Source organism: Schistocerca nitens, chromosome 7 (genome assembly GCF_023898315.1).
Source record: "Schistocerca nitens isolate TAMUIC-IGC-003100 chromosome 7, iqSchNite1.1, whole genome shotgun sequence".
NCBI classification, from domain to species: Eukaryota; Metazoa; Arthropoda; class Insecta; order Orthoptera; family Acrididae; genus Schistocerca; species Schistocerca nitens.
The window spans coordinates 117,065,711-117,088,404 of record NC_064620.1 but is presented as its reverse complement, the minus strand read 5'-3'; the positions used below and the strand labels follow the sequence as shown (position 1 = coordinate 117,088,404).

Below are 22,694 nucleotides of genomic sequence, written 5' to 3'. Positions count from 1 at the left end.
CTTAACACTAGACTTGTGCTGTATGCTTCCAAAGCAGATTTCCTTGTGAAGGATTCTATCTACTGAGTCTTCTTGTGGACCCTAGACTCTTTTGGAAATAATTTAATTTACATTGGCATAACATTTCAAAACATATAAATATTGTAACATTAGCATGGGCTCAAAACTTTCGTAGTTAGATGTACTAGTGAGTAATTAGTATGCAAAAGTACCCCACAAACTCAGATCAGAATTAGAAACAGGCCAAAACACAACAATTAAAATTTATTTCAAAGTGGATTATCACTATTTAAGAAGCCACATTACAGCTCTTCACAGTACATTCTCATATCCATCTTAATCGTTACTTACCAATGTACTGGCCACCAGTCGCACGAGAATCAACAGCAAGTACCACACCCCCTTTGTACATGAAACCCAATGTTGTAGTTCCATGGTCAAAATGAATTTTCATGCTCTTCCCATGTTCATCTTTGGTAAATGCTTCTATGTCTTCCACTGGCTGCAAACAAGACACTGACTTAAAGTTGAATCAATTGTGCAATTACAGGAAATGGGCAGATTCTCTCTCATGGCATGATAGCCTTTTGCATATCACTGCTTTCCTATAAATAGATACCTCTACATACATACCTCACAAGCCACAAGCATGGTGGAGGGTATCTTGTTCCATTACTCACCATTCCCTTGCCTGTTCCACTCACCAATGGAGTGATAGAAAAACATCTATCTGCCTCCATACAAAGCCGACTGTCATTTGCCTCCAAATTAGCAAAAATTTATCTAACTATTCTTCACAGTCCTTATATGAAATGTACGTTTGCAGCAGTAGAAGCATTGTTAAGTAAGCTGCAAATGATGATTATCTAAATTTTCTCACTAGTGTTTTGCAAAAAGGACACATCTTCCCTCCTGAAATTTTATCCAAGTTTGTAAGGCATTACCACAATATTTGCATGTTGACTGAACCAACTAATGACAAATCTAGCAACACTGGGCTAAATTGCTTTGTTGTCTTTCTTTTATCTACCCTGGTGGGGATTCCAAAAACTCAGGTAGTGCTCTGGAAAGGGTCACACTGCGGTTATTCGCCCAATAAATAAGACTACTATCTGCCTTCCCTACAGCTGACCTTACAAGCCTGTTTCATTTCATATAACTTCGCAACAATACACAGATTTGTAATTGACTTTACAGTGTCAAGCAGCGCACAACTAGTACAGATGTTTGACCTACTCATCTGCATCAACTCGTATTTCTCTACATTTAGCATGGGCTGCCATTCATCACATGAAACAGAAATTTTCTGTCCCGGTTATCCTGTATCCTCCAGTCACTTCTGCAACAGCACTTTCTCATCTACTACAAGGTTATCAATAAACAGTTGCAGACTGCTGCTCGCCCTACCCATCACAATATTTACGTATGCAGAAAACAAGAGCGGTCCTATGAACACTTCTGTGGTGGGGTACTCCTGACAGGAGTCTCAGAAGAACACCTGCCATTTAGGACACCATACTGGATAATATTCCTTAAGAATTCTTCGAGATACATATCTGGGAACCTACTCTGTATGCTAAAACTTTCATTAATAGTCTCTATTGGGGGACTGTCAAATGCTTGCCAGAAATCTACAAACATGTAATCTATTCCTTCATGGTTTGCAGGATATCACATGAGAAGGGCGACCTGAGTTTCATAAGAGACACACTTCCTAAATCCATGCTGATTTTTTTGATGTAAGCTTTTCCATCTCAAGGAAATTTGTTTTATCTGAACTTTGAATATGCTAAAGAATTCTACACCAAATCAATGTTAAGTACATTGGTCTGTAATTTTAGCAAGTCCATTCTTTTACCCTTCTTATATTCAGGAGTCACCTGCACTTTTTTTTCCAATTGCTTGGGACTGCAATAGACAAGAGATCTGCAATAAATGCACACTGCATAGGGGTCCAGTGCTGAAGAGTACTCAAACAGAACTGGGACTCCATCTGGACCTGTTGACTTATTTGCTTTTCATGTTTTAAACTGCTTTTCAACACCAGGGATGTCTATTTCTATGACATGCATGCAAGAGTCTGAATTTTGTTATTAAACCATTATGGGTATTTTGCATCTTAGTTCAGTCACTCAGCACATTCTTCTACAAGAGTGTGGTTTACAATTAGTTCAAACTTTGCCCATAATTCCACTACGTCCATTGTAGTGGAACTAAATACTGTCCATTCCTTGTCTCAGTCGGACAACAACTATCTGCTCATTCTACCACAGAAACTGCCCTAGGCTTCTTGGTGGATTCAACGAACTTCAGTCTCCACTTTCACTATTTTGTGATCACTAATCACTCTCCACACACACACACACACACACACACACACACACACACACACACACACACACACACACACACCTGTTTGTAGCTACAAAATCTATGATATTTCCATTGTGTGGGAGTTGTCAAACTTGCTTTTAAGTTTTTGGAAAACTTCAGAACTACTACACAAGAATGTCTACCCATAACACAATGGATCCATACAGACCCAGTCTACATTAGGTCAGTTAAAGTCCCCTCCAACTAATATTGGATGGTCAGTGCACTTCTGCACTACTGAACACAGACTTTCTTTGAATGATTCTGTAGCTGTTGCAGTGGAATTGGGTGGCTGGTAAAAACATTGATTGTTAACTTGAGTTCACCTAGGCCTGTTAATCACAGTCAGATTGAATTTAGATATCAACAAAGATCTGTAATAAAATTAGAAGAAGCACTAGAAATATTATGCAAATAATGCTACATTAACCTATAGAAGAACCAAATGACAGCCCACCTTCATAAAGGTTAATACAAACACCTTGTGCCAGCCATGCACAAAGTATTTCCATTGAATTTCCAGGTACACATACATGAAATGAGCAATCCTTTGGCACGTCAAAATTACAAGTTAATATGTACATCACAGTTCACCAAAACACTGTTCCCATAACATAACATGTCATGCTTACCAGGGTGTCACAAGACTGTCAATAGCCAGTGCATGAGACAGAATGATAAGCACAACAGGTATCACTCCAGTACGTAGATTCTGTCAGTAAAAGTCAAATACATAATATAAAAACAATCATGGTTCCAAAAATACATATATAAATAGTTCTGAAATGTTTACGAAATATTTTTGATGATTTCTTCATGACAATACTGCTAAGAAACCCTATACACCATATTTATGATACTTGCATTATATCATTACAAAACTGCAAGTACTTTTTTGACAATATTGCTAAGTAATCGAAAAACGTAGTTACAAAAGAAAAATAATTTTTTAAAAGCTTATTACAAGAAACTGAAGTTAGCCAAAGAATACTGAACATGAGAAACCAAAATGCAACCGACTCAAATGGCACGTGGGAAAAAGGAACACCTAAATCTTTCCATTCGAGCTCTGCTTTCTCTTATTATGATGACCATTTCTCCCTACGTAGGTGGGTGTCAACAAAATGTTTTCGCATTCGGAAGAGAAAGTTGGTGGTTGAAATTTCGTAAATAGATCTTGCCACAAAGAAAACCGCCTTTGTTTCAGTGACTGCCACCCCAACTCGCGAATCATATCAGCGACACTCTCGCCCCCATTGCGCGAGAACACAAATCAAGCTGCCCTTCTTTGCACTTTTTTGATGTCCTCCGTCAATCCTACCTGGTAAGGATCCCACACTGCGCAGTAATATTCCAGCAGAGGATGGACAAGTGTAATGTAGGCTGTCTCTTTAGTGGGTTTGTCGCATCTTCTAAGTATTCTGCAAACAGAGTGCAGTCTGTTTCGCCTTCCCCCACAATATTATCTATGTGGTCTTTCCAATTTAAGTTGCTCGTAATTGTAATTCCTAGGTATTTAGTTGAATTGACAGCCCTGATCTGTGTGAAGTTCATTCATTACACTATTTTAATATGAGTTACAGACAGATATACACCGAAGAGCCAAAGAAACTCGTATACCTGTCCATTATCGTGTACGGCCCCTGTGAGAATGCACAAGTGCAGCAACACGATGTCGCATGGACTCTACTAAAGTCTGAAGTAGCACTGGAGGGAACTGATACCATGATTCCTGCAGGGCTGTCCATAAATCCGTAAGAGTACGAGGGGGTGGAGATCTCTTCTGAACAGCGTGTTGCAAGGCATCCATGTTATGCTCAAAAATGTTCATGTTTGTGGAGTTTGGTGGCCAGTAGAAGTGTTTAAGCTCAGAAGTATGTTCCTGGAGCCACTCTGTAGCAATCCAGGACATGGGGGATGTCACATTGTCCTGCTGGAATTGCCCAAGTTTGTCGGAATGCACAATGGACATGAATGGATGCATGTGATCAGAAAGGATGCTTACGTATGCGTCACCTGTCAGAGTCTTATCTAGATGTATCAGGAGTCCCATATCACTCCAACTGCACATGCCCCACACCATTACAGAGCCTCCACCACTTTGAACAGTCCCCTACTGACATGCAGGGTCCATGGATTCATGAGGTTGTCTCCACACCTGTACACGTCCATCGACTAGATACAATTTGAAACAAAACTTGTCTGACCATTCAACACATTTCCTGTTATCAATAGTCCAATATTGATGTTGACGGGTCCAGATGAGGCATAAAGCTTTGTGTCATGCAGTCATCAAGGGTACACGAGTGGGCCGTTGGCTCCGAAACCCATATCAATGATGTATCATTGAATGGTTCACACGGTGACACTTGTTGATGGCCAAGCATTGAAATCTGCAGCAATTTGCGGAAGGGTTGCATTTTTGTCATGTTGAACAGTTCTCTTCAGACATTGTTGGTTCCGTTCCAGCAGGATCTTTTCCCAGCTGCAGCGATGTTTGAGATTAGATGCTTTACTGGATTCTTGACATTCACAGTACACTTGTGAAATGGTCATACGGGAAAATCCCTACTTCATTGCTACCTTGGAGTTGTGTCCCATCGATTGTGCGCCGATTATAACACCATGCTCAAACTCACTCAAATCTTCATAGATTGTACTAGCAGTAACGGATCTAACAAATGTGCCGGTCACTTGTTGTCTTACATATGGATTGCTGATCGTGGAGCCATATTCTGCCTGTTTACATATCTCTGTATTTGATTATGCATGTCTACACTAATTTCTTTTGTGCTTCAGTGTATAACTTAATGCCTAGGAATATAGTAATGCTACAACCCAATTGTCTTCATGCATCAACTTACAAAATGGCTATCCAATGTGGATTGAAACTTTAATAATCCATAAGATAAGCCGAAATAATTGAAAGATGCATAAAGTAATTTCAACTGTATGCTGCTGCAAGCAGACCTCTAACTGTGGTGGTGTCATAAAACGATTGATTAAGAGAAGCCTATAAGTATTCTTTTATTAATTATTTTCACTCTGCTGTTTGCGAATAAAATTTGCCTAAATTATAGTAGAAAAAAATCAGAAACGCTCAATTCAATTTTTTCAGTTTGGGCAGGTGATATTGTTCCGCTAGAACAAAACTGGTTCAAAATTTCATATACATATCAGATCCCACAGGGTCATCCTTCCATAGCCAGATAAGCCATACAGCAACAAAAACAGTAGTTAGAATACCATTGTCACGCCTTCCTCTAGTCCCATGGTAATAAAGATCGACAGCACTTGGAATTTGCAGAACAAAGACTAATTGAACCCGAAAGCTGTAGTAACAGTCATAGCAGGGAGTTTCGGTCATAAAAATTGATCATAACAACTAATCACGGCAAAGAGTTATTTTTCATTAAAAAGTATTTAACACACACTATAATACAGGCTAAAGATGAAAGAAAAAGAATAGGGACAGAATGCTAGATGTATTGACAGAGAGAGAAAAACAAAGGTCGCTCAACGCCAGTTTTCTTTTTCCTTTTTTTAAGTGTTACTGGTGATATTAGAAAAATGTACCTATCACTGCCTTTAGGCAAATATCGTCCACTTACGTTCGAAAATGGAGGTTTCGCCAACTGCATGTTGTGTGCAAAATTTCCAGCTGAGAAATTAAAATCGAATCCATCATGTAAATCCTGATTGACACGACAAGGATTTACAAAATTGCTCCTACAACCAGTTAGCACTTCCAATGCCATGATGACAAAACGGACGCCAAACTCACAACTCACAAGTAACTCCTGTAACACTCAGCGACTCAGCGTTTGCACTTCTTCTAGTCATGGCAGGTTGGCCAACATAAGATGCAACAAATTTTTAACATGTTGATTTACCCATGCTTTTGAGAATGAAAATAATTTCGGGAACTATATCACTAAAAATTCAACGGAAAAAAACTATGAGGATAAAATCATCAAACCCTACTATACTATTCATTAAAGGAACGAAGTGATACGAACAATTGCGTGCCTACACTCTATTTTCTTTGACCGCTCAGTAGTTGCGTCATATTGCACGGAGAAGTAGAAGTTGTTTGTTTATTGATGCATTATGGCAGGTAAGGTGACAGGAGTTGTGTGTAAATATGTTCTGTTGTTAAAATGTTGATCGCTTCAGTAATGTGGAGAAGCGTTTGTTTAAGGAAATTCATCAGTCGCAAGTAAACCGAAATGAATAACATTTACAGATGTGCCAGAAAGGTCTTTAAATTTCCTGCGCTGTGAGTGACGCATGTTTGTTGTGACAGGCGTCGCAGGTTCTTAGCTTCTGTGCGGCGTCACGTTCGGCAGTTTGGTGTTTGTCTCAAGGAATCGTAAGTAATCATTGGCATTTTATTTATTTAATTGAATCATGGATTAACAAGCACCTCAGTTGTTGTGAAAGAAATCAATGTCATCTTCTTCGATATAGTGATATTTTTTCCAAAACAAGCTTGTAGTGGTTATCGATGTTAACAAACACTGAAATTTCACGACAAATATCTGCCCGACATCATTAACACCGTTATCATACTTAGGGCCAAACTCCTCACCAGCGGTATTTTCTTGCCCTCCGTTACTCTGTAATTTACTAGCAATCTGGTGTTACCAGTAGGACGCAACTTCTTTGCAGATTTATTTACATTAAAGTTTTGCATTCTGTATTTTATTTAATGCATTTATGTGGGGAAAGCCATGTCGTCTGCACATATCTCTTCGATGGAGCTTATTTAATGCCGTACTGGATTTAGATAAACCCTGGAAAGAGAGTATTCATTACGCGTTACTGATTAGTGATTTTTGGTCAGCAGGATATATTCACCATTTGATTCAGTTTTTCCTTTTATTTCTGAAGCGTAAGTAATGCAGATTAAAAAAAATCGACGAATCAGTATATTTTTAGATTACCTAATACACCTTACAGATTATTCCTTTTAGGGAGACTCATGCCTGTGACTGATGAAATCTTCATGAACCGGTAACAGTGTAGTCTTAACACCTGTCTCTCGAGAAGTTCCCTGCTCGGCATCTTTATATGAACAGATACTGTGTTCATGATTATGTCTGTTTCTCAATGTTTCCACTGTATGCGATATGTTAATTTCCATCCAGTATGACCTACATTGTTTTGTTACAACCTGTGGTGTCCCAACATTGAACATGGCTATTTTTCACTGGTAGGGGCCTACTTCATTTTCCTTCTATTGTCGATCAGTACTTGACATTACTGTATACATGTCACAGGTATTTGTAGTATTCATCTTTTGGATCTGCAGCTCTTAGCTTTCATTCCATGTTTGCAGTTAAATTATTGGATAAAGATTCTCCTTTTTATGTAAGAACATTGTTTTTTTTTGTTACCGAAACATGTTTTGGCACATCTGTGCCATCATCAGTGAGTTTAGTTTATTGAAAACTGTAAAAAGTGAACATATTTTAGATTGTAATAGATCTAGCAAAGTGAGACCTAAAGAAAGTCTTTGTTTATTTTTATTCTTACCGTGATTTTACATTATATGGTTTTGCAGGACCATCTATATGGTGTCCTTTGCTTATAGCGTGTCATCAACAAACCAAATGATGTAAATGTGAATTTCATTGGCAAGTTAAAACATCTCTTGATTTTTTTAAAATGTGATTTTGGGGTTAAAAAGACCATGGTGCGTACTATCTATTCAGAAATTCATCTTTGGATTGGATGATCATGTCAGACATAATTTGAATTTGTTTTTAAAACTTCATTATCTCCCAGCATCTTTAGTTCAAAAGGGAGGTGGTCAGATATTTTCATGACTGCCTGTGTTGCACCTTTCTGTGGAACAAAGTCCTACCTGTATGTTTAAGTTGTGGATAGCAGAGGTAATTTTTGTTCCTAGCCTGATATTTGTTAATGTAGCATTATTTTAAATTTTTGCCGTATTCTTCACAACAAACTATCCAAGAGCAAATCTATTGTGAGACTTGTTAGTATGCCCCCCCCCCCCCCTTTTTTTTTTTTTTTTTTTTTTTTTTTTTTAAAAGAACCAGATACCCACAAGAAGATGAAGATAGTATTATCCATATAGCATGTTTGTACCCAGTGAATACTTTCTGCAGCTGTGTGTGTGTAATGTCCCCTGAAAGGTATTCCATGTGGAATCAGGACTGGAAGTGTGTGAAGTAAACTAATATTTTAATGCTTTCATCACAAAAATCATGGAGAAAATGTAGCAGAACTCACGCATTATTTGATGTAACTACCTGTTTATTTCATTTTTTGGTTATAAAAAGTTATTGTAGATTTCCATTAATTGGTCTCGAGTGCAACCAACTCATTGGACTCTGACATTTTAACAGTAAGAACATCATATGTTAATTTTTTGTACAAAACTACAGTGTTATTTTTAAAAAATAAGATGATATAGCGTTCTGTGTTGCTTATTAGCACTGCTCTTGCCTGTTAGCTTCTGATGATTAGTGTTTCTCTGTGTGCTTCACATTTTCGACTTTCCAGACACTTAGTATTGGAAATGCATGTTCCTTAAACATCAAAAATAAGGTTAGTTACAATAGTATTTAACTTTATAACTTATGCACACATGACAGCCAGCTCCAGATGCTGAAATTGGCATTCGTGTGTGCATGAGGCATGCCTGCTTGTGTGTATGAATGCTGTGTATCTCTCTTCTCTGATGAAGGCTGTGACCGAAAGCAATATGTAAATGTATTTTAATTGTGTCTGTCTGCAACGTCGCAAGTCTTCTTTACAGTAAATAGCAATCTTTCTTCTACATTATTGATATTCCTATGTGGTCTTTCCATTGTTTGATTTTAACTTTAAAACTTTCAGATTTTTTGACTACATTCTTTATTATTCCCAAAAATCATCTCACAGTTTCAACATTACATCATTTTGTTTAAAAAAGAAATTAACCGATGAAACCGTCATGAACTGAACTACTGGTAAATGATAATATTTACCATTAAATGAGAAATAGTTGAAAGAAAAGAAAACTCTAACATATTGGCCAATTCTGTGGTTTCACCTTGGCAATTTTTTTATTTTTTAATAAATTATACTTGAAATGTCAGTGGGTTCAAAAACAGGTATGATTTATATAGACTAACAATATCTAAGGAGGCAAGTATAGTACGCCCAATGCTGTGCACCTTTGTGTGGTTTACCCCATGTATTTTGTTGTTTATGTAAATGAGTAAAAGTTTAATTATTCACTACACATGCAGTGTCATTGACTTGTATTAGTTATAAGTCAATAGAGCATTCATAAGTTTTTACTTGCACTTGACGCTGCCCAGCATTATTTTATTTAAAGTTGTCATTTTGTAAAACATTTGTAATCAAAGGATTAAAAACAGTTGCAAGGAATTTTTCGGTATGTGAAGATTAATCTTGTTTTCCCATTCAAGTCCCTTCCCTTTCCCCTCCTCCCTTAATTGCATGGTATTTTACAGTGCTTTTTATTTATGGAAAAAAATTAATGTTCATAGAATCACAGATCTTATGTATGTTATTTTAAGTGTGCGAATTCTAAACCTATTCACTTTCCACCCCCTCTAATCTCTATAATTTTAATTTTTTTTAATAAGTTGTCATACATACATTTACAGCTTATTCTGTTAGAGTTACCTTTGATTCTCAACAAAAACTATAACACATAATATAAGTAAAAGGAAACAAGTTATGTAAGGTAGCACAATTGCCAGTGTACCATTAACAGTAATAGTGCACTAGTTTTTAAATCATTTTATTTTGGACACTGTTTTAGTTAAATGGGTTTTTGGGTGTTAAGGAGTTTTAATTAGATAAGGCATAACTGAATGGCTGCCATGTACTGTTGCTGGAACTGGTGTGTGGCAATGCATGGACACCACCTGTTCTACATGCCATAACGGGTATTTCTATACTTTGTACAGTCTTATAAAATGGTATTTATGTACTTTTACAAATGCTAGTAATTTTTACGCCATAAGTTACCAAAATTTTTTGTACCAGAAGGTTTGTCTCATCTATCCTAGTGCCACAACCAGTGTATTATTTTTGACCACTCAATGCATTGTTTTGTGAAAGAATACTTTTTGTTAAATAATGTAAAGTGATTTATGTTAATTATTTACTGATGAAATTGTTTTATATGTTGTTGTTGTTGTTGTTGTTGTTGTTGTTGTGGTCTTCAGTCCTGAGACTGGTTTGATGCAGCTCTCCATGCTACTCTATCCTGTGCAAGCTTCTTCATCTCCCAGTACCTACTGCAACCTACATCCTTCTGAATCTGCTTAGTGTATTGATCTCTTGGTCTCCCTCTACGATTTTTACCCTCCACGCTGCCCTCCAATGCTAAATTTGTGATCCCTTGATGCCTCAAAACATGTCCTACCAACCGATCCCTTCTTCTAGTCAAGTTGTGCCACAAACTTCTCTTCTCCCCAATCCTATTCAGTACCTCCTCATTAGTTACGTGATCTACCCACCTTATCTTCAGCATTCTTCTGTAGCACCACATTTCGAAAGCTTCTATTCTCTTCTTGTCCAAACTGGTTATCGTCCATGTTTCACTTCCATACATGGCTACACTCCATACAAATACTTTCAGAAACGACTTCCTGACACTTAAATCTATACTCGATGTTAACAAATTTCTCTTCTTCAGAAACGATTTCCTTGCCATTGCCAGTCTACATTTTATATCCTCTCTACTTCGACCATCATCAGTTATTTTACTCCCTAAATAGCAAAACTCCTTTACTACTTTAAGTGTCTCATTTCCTAATCTAATCCCCTCAGCATCACCCGATTTAATTTGACTGCATTCCATTATCCTCGTTTTGCTTTTGTTGATGTTCAGCTTATATCCTCCTTTCAAGACACTGTCCATTCCGTTCAACTGCTCTTCCAAGTCCTTTGCTGTCTCTGACAGAATTACAATGTCATCGGCGAACCTCAAAGTTTTTACTTCTTCTCCATGAATTTTAATACCTACTCCGAATTTTTCTTTTGTTTCCTTTACTGCTTGCTCAATATACAGATTGAATAACATCGGGGAGAGGCTACAACCCTGTCTCACTCCTTTCCCAACCACTGCTTCCCTTTCATGCCCCTCGACTCTTATAACTGCCATCTGGTTTCTGTACAAATTGTAAATAGCCTTTCGCTCCCTGTATTTTACCCCTGCTACCTTCAGAATTTGAAAGAGAGTATTCCAGTTAACGTTGTCAAAAGCTTTCTCTAAGTCTACAAATGCTAGAAACGTAGGTTTGCCTTTTCTTAATCTTTCTTCTTCTTTTATATGATGTAGGAATGAAAACGTAGTTTTGAACAAACAAATGCAGCATGGATCATGTATCCAGTGTTCCATAGTGGTTTAGTCCACGTCGTTTCCAATTTGTTCCTTGGTAGCAGTTTGCACTGGTCTTGTGGTTGGAAATTTTGATGAGATACAATGTATCTACTTTTAAATGTGTAATATAACATTGGTTAGCTAGAAAGTCGTATTTCACTCATACTATGTGTCTAATCAATAGTGAAATGTAACATATTTCGTATCTTTTGATACAAGTTTTGTGTTGTATTTTTTAGCTTTTGATAATTGCAAAATGTTGAAAAGCATAAGGTAATTTTGGAATAATACAAAGTGTGGTCAAAGCAACAGAAAGTTATTAAAGTGCATGCAAATGGTCATTTCATCTCACAGCATTTTCATGCAAATTGTTTTTATTTTATTTATTTTTTATTTATTTATTTATTTATTTTTTTAATAGCTTGTGGCATATATCGTACATCTATTTTAGTTTCCTCTTAATCCTTAAGCCATTCCAGAGACCCATGATGCAATGATGTTAAAACAGTTGCAGTCATTCTGCCTCAGTTGCTGCTTGAAATATTATAATAATAGTATTTATTGTAAGTAACATTCAGTTTCAAAAGAAATTAATATTTGTTCTTGTCTACAAGACAAACATAAGTATTTCCTGTTGTCAATTGAGCATCATCGTCTAGTTGGTCTGTAGCAATTTATGTCTTATGGAGCAAGAGCAGCACTAAGTAGCATTGATCCATTTGCAAATGTTACTGTATGATTGATGAAACTTTAATGAAAATCATTGTAAACTGATCATGTAAGCCAAAAGTAAGAAGTAACTATTTAAGATGAAGTTTTCAGGAGAATGATTATGGCAAAACTGGAGATTGCAGTACCACCTGTCGGCTTTGACCTATGATGTCATCAAAATGATGGACACCCCTGTGTCAAGTGTATACAAAATACAACCATGGTGTCTCATGTTACACCCATGAACGCACATAAATAATACACAAAATATTTAATTACAGCAATACAATGAAACTAGTCGGACAACTGCAGGAATTAGGGATTTTGAGCTGGGGAAAGGTAACAGTACAAAAATTATAATAATAAAGACATACAGAAATTGATACAAATGAAAAAAATCAAGCAAACAAAATCCTCGACAATTGAAAAAAAATTGTGTCAGAAATTTAACTTCACCTTTTTAGCGTGAACATAGTGGCCGTGATTCCATGCACATACTACACACAACAGCAAGGCCCAGTACTGCAAATTTCACTTGACCTATATGTAGGATTACCACCATTTTTTTGCGTTCAACCCAAGCCATATTTTTGAAATACCTAATCGTCTTAGCAATTTACTGAAACATTAAACTTTATTTGTTCAGTGGTATTTTTCACTAGCTTCAAAAAAGTCTCTGATAGTTGCTGAAGCAGTAGCATTAATAGGGCGCCAGTGTTTAGCTGTTTCCACATGGTCTTAATATCACCGTTTCCTCTGTGTGCAACAGAAAATTCTACACTACATAGTGTTCAATATGTGTGTTCATTGCTAATGTCCTTAAACAATGTCAGAAATTTGTATTCCCATTGCATGTTAACATTAAACTCTTTCTGTTGCTCATTGCTAAACGATAAGACAAAAGGTGGACAGAGATAAAATTTGTAGAGATGATCAGTGTTAATTGATGTTGGGTGAGAGATGTTGCAGTGCCATATCCCTTTATAAATAGGTTACAACACAAATTTGTGCAATAGTAATGGACGCTTTTGATCATATGTTGATAGTGCTAAATTTTGACCTTAACGGACTTCTTTTCCAGAGGGATGTCACAACAAAAATTGAATTAACTCAAATGATTGTTTTGATTAACTTTCGGCAACTTCGGAAGTTGAGAGAGGTGAAGGTTCAGTTTTGTATGTATCAAACACTCATAAGACTCCTTGGCTTTTCCTAAATTGAACCTGTGGCCTAATATCGATGCTGGCAACTCACAATATATTGATCAGTGCCTCAATTTAATATTTGGTGACTTTCCCAAACTAATCAGTGAAATTCAATCCTCAAATCAATTATCACATGATGACAATAGTCTAAAAATGTTTGTATGTATCTTTATCATATTACAACATATAAAGGTTCTTGATTGAGAAACACATCAACTTTCCCAATCATCAGTGTACAAAGTCTTGTCCTGATTATAAAAATTTATTACATAATAACTGTTTGACAAAATAAGTTACATTTGATGCCGTTACAAAGGTTAGTGTTACTAGTTGTTGTGACCAATAGATGGCACTAGTCTTCCACAACACCGACGCTATCTGTTAAGTCACATTAGTTGCTGCCGAAACGGTGTTGAAGCCGGAGAAAGCGCAATGTGTGCTTTGGTTTCATGAAACGAAATCGTCCATCAATGTTCAGCGTGAATTTCGGGCTTCTTAAGGATGCAGCCCTCCTGACATTAAATCAATAAAGCCATGGTATGCAAAGTTTAACAAAACAGTCAGCGTTGAAGATCATCCTCGAAGTGGCAGGCCTCGTGTGAGTGATGCAACTGTTGATCGTGTTCGGCAATCATTTCAACGGAGTCCATGTAAATCAACTTTTCAAGCATCACGTGAACTTCAAATACCACAAGCAAGTGTGGTGAAGATTCTTCATGAAAGGCTTAGGTTGCATGCGTACAAAGTGCAAATCGTGCAGGTCTTGCAACCCAATGATTTGCTGACATGTGCTGAATTTGCAACTGAAATTCTCAACAGGATTGATGGCACTAACAATTACGTAAATCGCATATGCTTTACCAATGACTCCACCTTTCATGTTAGTGGAATGGTAAATAGGCATAATGTCCATATATGGGGTTCAGAGTCGCCACATGCTACTGTATTGGTGTGACCTCATGCATAACAAGGTTTTTGGGCCATTTTTCTTTGCAGAAAAATCCATTACCGCTACCATTTACTTAGACGTTATGCAACAGTTTATTGCCCCACAGTTAGAAGAATATCAACCATGGATACTTTTCCAGCAAGATGGGATGGAACCCCCCCCCCCCCCCCCCCCCACACACACACACACACACTGGGCTTTGATAGTGCGTGATTTCCTGGATGAAACATATCTGGATCAGTGGATTGGAAGAAATGGTCCAAAACCCTAGCCACCCTGCTCTCCAGACATTACGGCCCCTGACTTTTTTTTCTGGGGCTATATCAAGGACAGAGTCTTTCCCACACCAGTTGCTGATGCCGTTGAACTGATGGCAAGGATACAAGCTGCTGTGGGTACTGTGACAGAACACATGTTACGAAACACCTGGCGGGAACTGGAATACTGCCTCGACATTCTCTGAGCTACCAATGGAGCACACGTTGCTCACCCTGTATATTTTCACATGAGAAGTCGTACACTAACACACGTGTTCTTAGTATCAAGTTTAAACAAGATGTGACTGTAAACATGGCATTCCAACATTTCCAGCATAGCTCTCCATTATTACAGAATGTTTCAACAGTTATTTTCATTCATTAAATCAATGCCAGATCTTCTCTCGCCTGAGAGCCTTTGCATTGGAGGCAACAGTGGCCAGATCACAGACACTGGCGTTGGTGCCGAAGATGCTTCCAACTGCAAGATTGACTCATCTGCCAACAGAGTGGTAGGATGTGGTGTAACTTTCTGGAGCTTCTTGTAGCACCATATCCCCCACTTGCTAGCTAGTTTGGCTGGTGATTAGATTAGTATTATTGTTTCAAATTATATTGTATGGACATCGTGGATAAATTGCTTTTATGCTGGGATTGCCACCTCCGCTACTTTCTCTTTCATTTCGCTTATAATGAAAATGAATTTCATTCTCCTTGTGGCTTGATCTATCCTTGTATCGGTACGTAGGTTTATTGTCTTGGTAAAAGGTGTTAATGTACTATTTTTATTTTAACAGAGTTCCTTTAGTGTTTTTAACCTTTTTCTAGTCGTTAACTTATACTTACTCCCATATAATATTATGGAAAATTTTCCACTTACATATGCACGTCTATCCAAGTCACTCTCTCTTTACATGCTGGTCTATTTAATCATCACACTGTCAGAATACTTGATTATACTTCCTTTTTTCCGAGGATCATAAGTCCATCCGATAACCATTGTTGTCTGTGGACAAAATTTTTATTATTATTATTATTATTATTATTATTATTATTATTTATTTAACTTCTGAGTATTCATAAGGTGGTTTATTGTGCATTTAGACTCCTAATTCAATTTTTAGTTAAAGCTTGCATATTTACTTGACCGTAACTTAAGAAACATTACGAGGGCATTCTGCTCCCAATAATATTTACACCCCACAAAAACATTAATGATACTTTTCTTATGAGACCACAAGGCCACACCTTTTGCATATGCTCAGAACAAACTCGATGCAGTATAACCACTTCACTATGTCTCTCAAGATTTGAGAGAAGTTTCTTAAACTTCTGTGAGAAGCATGTGACTAGTTGCAAGAGAAGCATGTGACTAGTGTCAAGTTTGGATTGCAGTCCCATAATGTTTATGCAAACCCATACTAATGATACTATCAGTACCTTCCTGCGCACATTTATGCCCCGGACACCTGTGGTCCCCATTCACTTTTGTTTCTTCCCCCATTCCCTTGGTGCACTTATTACCCGAGGTCCTTAAGGTGCTTTTCCTGTCCTTTCTGCCTCAACCATAAATCTCTATATATTCTTAACTCTTTTGCTCCCTCATCTTTTTTTAAAGTCACTTTTAATAAGATTGCGGGTTTTTCCATTTTCACTACAATAATTAAATCACAGTCAAGGTACTCTTGATAACAAATCTTTCAGAAATCCCTTGCCTTGACATCACACTGGTACATTCTTTATTATCCCACATTAGCCCATCCTCGCCTCTTCTTATTATCACACACTTCTGACTTATGGCTTGTGGAGCCCCTCTTCCTTCTCTTTTGCATTTTTTAAAATGATCCTTCAGGGTAATCAGTTCCTTCAGTAATCTTATAAAGAGCCATTGTGAGTAACGTCATTATACCTAAATAAAGTAAAGACTTTCATCTGATTCATTATTCTTCTCCTGGCTTCTTACATAGCAGTAAATATTACTTTTGCCAACATGCTTATTACTTTTTCTGTCACACTGATTATTCTAGAATAATTATTTCTTTCATGCTAGCAGCCCACGGAATCTCTGAAAACCCCAGACTATTACAAGTGCCTCTTTTCCTGTGGCGTAATAATTTCATTCATGCTTATTCATCACAGGGCTCACAAAGACAATGGGGCAGTGTAAACAGCTCTCATTGTTCAACTCCTTTTGAAACACTGCACATGGTAATCAATAATCTGACACATCCTTTGACATGTTAAAATCCTGTTCAAAATTTGGGTGAAATGGAATTGGCGCATACACTAAGTCACATTTTGTTTTGCAGAAAGTATTCTCTTTCTCCTTACCCCAATTGTTTTCTGTTTCAGTTGATCTAATAATTTCAAATTAGTGAGCCTCCTCCCTGGCAGGAAATGCATTAAAAAAAAAAAAAAACCCGACCATTCCCAGAAAGGACTTCAGCTGTTTCCTATTACTTGGACATTGACACAGGGCAGTGGGCAGTGGCTTCTACTCATGCAGGATCAGGCTGATACCTGAACTGTAAATTGAGTGAACCAAAAACTTAACTTCGCGGCTTCCAGAAAAGGATTTAGCTAACTTTAATCACAATGCCTTTCTCCTTTGATCTTGAAACTTAATGTAGGAATATGCTCTTCCAAAGTATTAGTTATAACTAAGATATCGTCTACATATATGATTAATTTTTGCAGCTGTTGTGGTCCTCAGGCAAAATCTAGTGCTCTGATGACATTCACTGAAATATTTGGCCCAAAGGGGAACACCATGAACTGATATGACCTGCCTTGGGACAAGAAAGCTGTGTGTTCTCTGGAATTCGGATGCAATTTCTTGTGCCAGTATCCTGGTCTGAAATCCATTGTGCTAATATATCTAATTCCAGAGAGCTTCGTAAGGATTTCTTCCATTGGAATAGGGCGGTCTCTTTCCATTTCGATAATACAAGTTAGTGCCCTCGCATCTGAAAGCAACTGAACTGTGATACGACCTACTGTCGAACAAGAAAGCTGTGTGTTCCCTGGAATCTGGATGCAATTTCATGTGCCAGTAGCCTTCTTTAAGATCTATTTTGCTAATATATTTCATTTCAGAGAGCTTTGTAAGGATTTCTCCCATTGGAACAGGAGAGTCACTTTCCATTTCGATAATACAAGTTAGTGCCCTTTCATCCAAAAGCAATCATACATTACCTCCTGCTTTCTTTACCACTAACAATGGATTGATAAGTGCACTATGGGTTCTCTCAATGATGCCTTGTTCAGCCATTTTCTCGACCCCTGTCGCAGCTGCCTTACTTAATTCCAAGGGTGTAGCATCTGTCTTTTTTTTTTATTTTTTTTTTTAGTGGCTCATTATTCTTAATTTTCAGTTTGCATATGTGTTCTTCTATAACCCCTGGTTTATCAGAGGAAACTTCGTAGAAATCTAATTACAAAGATTTTGGCTCTTCCTTTTCTTCCACTAACAATGAACTGTTTTTACGTTCTTATAGCTAATACATAGATGCTGAAACTATAACTTGTGCATTACGTATAATAGGTTCTTTTACTTCTGATTCTATAAATCCAATGATCTGTCTTATTATCTTGACATAGGGTCAAAAAATTCAATACAGCCTTGTACTTACGAAGCCAATCTATTCTAGAAAGTAAGAATATATTAAACCAGCAACTACCAGGAAGGAGTGGGTAAACACTTCCTCATTTGTAGAAAAGCCAAGGAAAACTTCCTTGCTTACAGTTTGACATTTTTGCCCTATAACTCTGATGTAATGGGTAATGTAGGACAACATCACTGTTTTCTTTTGACTTGATGTAATTTCTTTGCTATAATGCTACTCTCTCTTCCAGAATTGAGAATAATATGTACATTGGTACCCCCTGTTTCCTTTGACAGTAGACTTTCTGTATATCTTATTATCTTGACATAGGGTCAAAAAATTCAATACAGCCTTGTACCAAATTAATAACAACAACAGGACTCACTTGTGTCAAATTTGGGTCTCCCAAAGGTTGGCACTCACCTTGGGACCCTGTTGGTGTTCTGAATTCACGATAATAGTGTCCCTTACTGGATGTCCATTTTCATTATGACCTAGTTCTTTTGCAGTCTACTCACTTTTGGATCCAGTCTGACTGTTTCCTTTGTGGCTACTTCCCTGTTTTGCCTTTTCATTAAACAGTAGTGGGTGCTAATTTCACTCTTTTTCCTTTAATCAAAATTTGAATCTTTGTTGAACTCCGCACTATTCACCATAACCTGTCCATCTTCCCTAGTTTTATTCAAAATGTCCAATTGCTCTAAATAGCTTAAAATAACACTAATTTCGACCATTCTTTTCCTCTAATCTTTTCCATTACATGTACCAGCATGCAACTAAGTAGCATGTGAATTAGGCGACTCTTGCTTATGGTTTCATCCAGCAGCTTTCTCTTATTTAAATACCATTAAAAGTACTTTCTAAATCAACCCCATTTTTTGTTGTAGGGACATGGATCTAGCAACTCGAGCATAAGCTTCTGCTACTCGCGTGCTGACCAGGATTTATCCTTGTACTGCTGTACAAAATCCGAGCACTCTTTAAAATGCTACATATGCAATACTGCCCATTCGGCAGCTTTTGACTCCAAATGTCCGGTCACAAATCGAATTTTCTTTCTGTCATCCCATTTAGGTGGCAAATCTCCCTGATAAATTTTCAAAAATATTTTGGGTGTAGTTCCCCTCCTGGTTTAAATCTTGGGATCTGGCTAGGCACGTGGTTACTATTAGTCAAACTAAATTCCTCCCACCATTGACTAGGTGAATACAATTTGTCCTCTTTAGCTTGTTGTTGATGCAGCAAATTGATTTTGTTTGTTACTGTTTCTGTTGATTCTATCATATTATTCAAACAATCAAAAATGGCTGTATTACTCATCTACATTGTTACTACTGTTTGTAGTATTAGGACTCTTCGGCATCACAGATTTGTTTATGACATTTGTGCAAACCCATCTCTGTTCATTCTAACCTTTTCAACAATGCTGCTTTTTTATTTAGTGATCCTCACCACAGTATGAAAATTCTCTGCCAGTATTATTTCGTAGTAAACAGTTTTTAACTTTTGAGTCTCCCTGTGTTCTTCTTCTACACGACGGGTAATTGTTGTAATGTTCCCACCAGGAAGTAGTAAGTGTCCCTCAGCATTAGTGTAAATATTGTTGATATATCCCACCAATTCATCACTTACACAACTAGTTTACTTCTTTACCATATGATGGCTTACTGCTTTATTTTTCTCAATTTCCTCCTGCACAAACAACTTCATCTTTCCTACCTGCTCCATCAAGTTTTTGATGTCTCGTTTCATTTTCAATTTCTCATCCCTAGATTCATGAAGGTGTTCTTTCAACCTAGAATATTTATTTGTAATGTGAGTGCTTGAACTGGTTAACTCAGATTGTGTTTTTGAACTCAATGTCTCTATTTCCTGATTTGTTACTTGTATCCCTAAGGTCAAATTTTCCGTTTTCTGGATTAGTACCCTTGCCCACAAATGCCTATCCTCTACAACCACTACACTATCTTCCATCATGTTTTCTATTTATTTTAAAACTTGAAACTGTTATCTGTATTATATACAGATATCATAATTGATCAATCATGTTGACATAGTTCGTGTTCAATACAATACACTTTCAGTCTCTGTCAGTGTGAATTGAACTCATTGAACATGTCTTTATATAAACTGACTTGTAGTGTAGATAGGATCTCAGCACTCACTGCAGTTTCGCCCGGTTGCCACCATCCAGTTGCAGTGTGCAGATCTCATCACCTGTGAAGTCAGGTCGCAGCTACCACCAGGACGTGACAAGTTGATGTTGGCTCCTCCTGGCTGCTGCTACCTACAACTCTAAATGCTGCTAGTGAAAGCACGTGACTGCCACTCCCTGCAAACGCTACGTCTCTTGGTCATTGCCTGCAACATCCACTGCCCTGGCTGTCACCACCAGGATGTGACATTCATTTGTCAACAGCGCTCGATTACCCACCAACACTGTATTTTGTAGTCATTGTTTGCTGGCCAAAAAGTCCCTTTCTCTTCTTGTGATCTTTGCTTCCGCGACATACTCACTGAATCGGTTGCCGTGTGCAGTGCCATGCCCCTTTTTAAATAGATTACAACACCAGCATGTTGTATAGTAGTGATCACCTTTGATCATATGTGGAAAGTATTAAATCTTCATCTTTAAAGAATTCTCTTCCAGAGGGACACTATAACAAAAACTGAATTAACTAAAGGGATCATTTTGATTAACTTTCAGCAAGTTCGAAAGTTGAGAGAGGTGAAGATTCAGTTTTGTGTGTGTCAGACATTCATAGAACTTCTTGGCTTTTGCACCAGTGGCCTAATATCTTTACAGGCAACTCTCAATATATTGATTGGTGGTGCATTTCAATACTCGGTGACCTTTCAAAATTCATTAGTGAAATTCAGTCCTCAAATCAATCACCACATGATGACAACAGACTAAAAAAAAGATTCATACATGTCTTTATCGTTTTCCAATATATCAATGTTCTCGATTGAAAAACATGTCAACTTTGACAGAAACCAATATATATATATTGACATCAGAAGTCGTACAGTGACACACATGTTCTTAGTATCAAGTTTAATCAAGATCTGATCTTAAACATGGCATTTTTCTGCTTTGAGTATAGCTCTCCATTATTACAGAATATTTCAATGATTATTTTTGTTCATTAATTTGGTTTAAGTCAAAGGTGATAACAAGTGCTGACAGGATCTTCTCTCACCCAACAGCCTTCATGCGGAGGGCAACAGCAGCCAGCTCGTGATTATGGGCATTGGCATCGAAGCTGCTGCAGACTGGAATTTATATCACCTTTCTCCAATGTGACACAGAATACAAGTAAAACATTGAATATACAGTTCAAACATTTTTAGATGCAACAGCAATACTTAACACTAATACTGTTCAGCATTGGTCATCATATCGGTATAATATTGCCTCACCTACTAATTGAGCGGTAGGACATGGTGTAACTGTATGGACCTTCTTGTTGCACCACCACGTATGGCTGTAGAGAATGTTTAAAAACATGATGTCAAACATGTAGGTCTAAAATTAAAAAAAAAAAAAAAAAAAAAAAAAATTACTCTCCAGTAATGAAATTTTCAAACCCAGGACATTTTTGCAGCCCACGGTGTTATCCCAGAAAGTTCTAAAAAACCTGGTCTGTCTGGGTTAATCCCAGACCTATGGTAAGCCTACCTATATAGCTCAGACAGAGTCTACCAAACCACAAAACCAAATATCTCTCACATAACTAATGCCAAAAATGTAACCGCACCAACAAAGATAAAGCAGTATCCACGATACCTTTCCAATCACAATCCAGCAGTTACTGAACACTAACGGTACAAGCCAGAAATTCATATAAAACTTGCACCACTGCCAGTATTGACATATGAGAAAAACACAATTATAAATATAACCACAGATACCATACACAATATTATAAAAATCAATAAAATCACAAATAAATATGTACCAATAAAAGCCTCTGACACACAAATATAGGCTGGCCAACCACAAACAGCCTAAAAAACAAAGAAACCTCCATAATTGCCATCCACATTTCCCAAGCCCAACCCTCTCCCCCTAAAACCGCCCCCTCCCAAATATTACCCATGCTAAACCCACTACCCAAACAAAAATACAACAAAAAATAACACAGCATACAACCTCATACCTCCCCCTCCCCCCCCCCCCCTCTTCCCCATAAACCTATTCGCCCACCCACCCCGAAA

General features: G+C 37.4%; 2 protein-coding genes across 2 annotated transcripts in view; one reads left to right on the top strand and one right to left on the bottom strand.

The window, feature by feature from the left end:
* The window catches only part of LOC126194975 (proteasome subunit beta type-5-like), a 62,901-nt gene extending 56,686 nt beyond the window's left edge, over positions 1–6,215 (bottom strand). The window contains exons 1-2 of the mRNA XM_049933381.1: positions 5,985–6,215; positions 352–502 (exon numbers count right to left, since the gene is read on the bottom strand). Of these exons, the coding sequence (XP_049789338.1) occupies positions 352–502; positions 5,985–6,131 (298 nt within the window). The 5' untranslated portion in view covers positions 6,132–6,215. The remainder of the gene's footprint in view (positions 1–351; positions 503–5,984) is intronic.
* Positions 6,216–6,429: 214 nt separating this feature from the next.
* LOC126195249 (uncharacterized) overlaps positions 6,430–22,694 on the top strand; it is a 245,445-nt gene continuing 229,180 nt past the window's right edge. The window contains exons 1-2 of the mRNA XM_049933777.1: positions 6,430–6,490; positions 6,620–6,745. The gene's annotated coding sequence lies outside the window, so the exon portion shown is untranslated. The remainder of the gene's footprint in view (positions 6,491–6,619; positions 6,746–22,694) is intronic.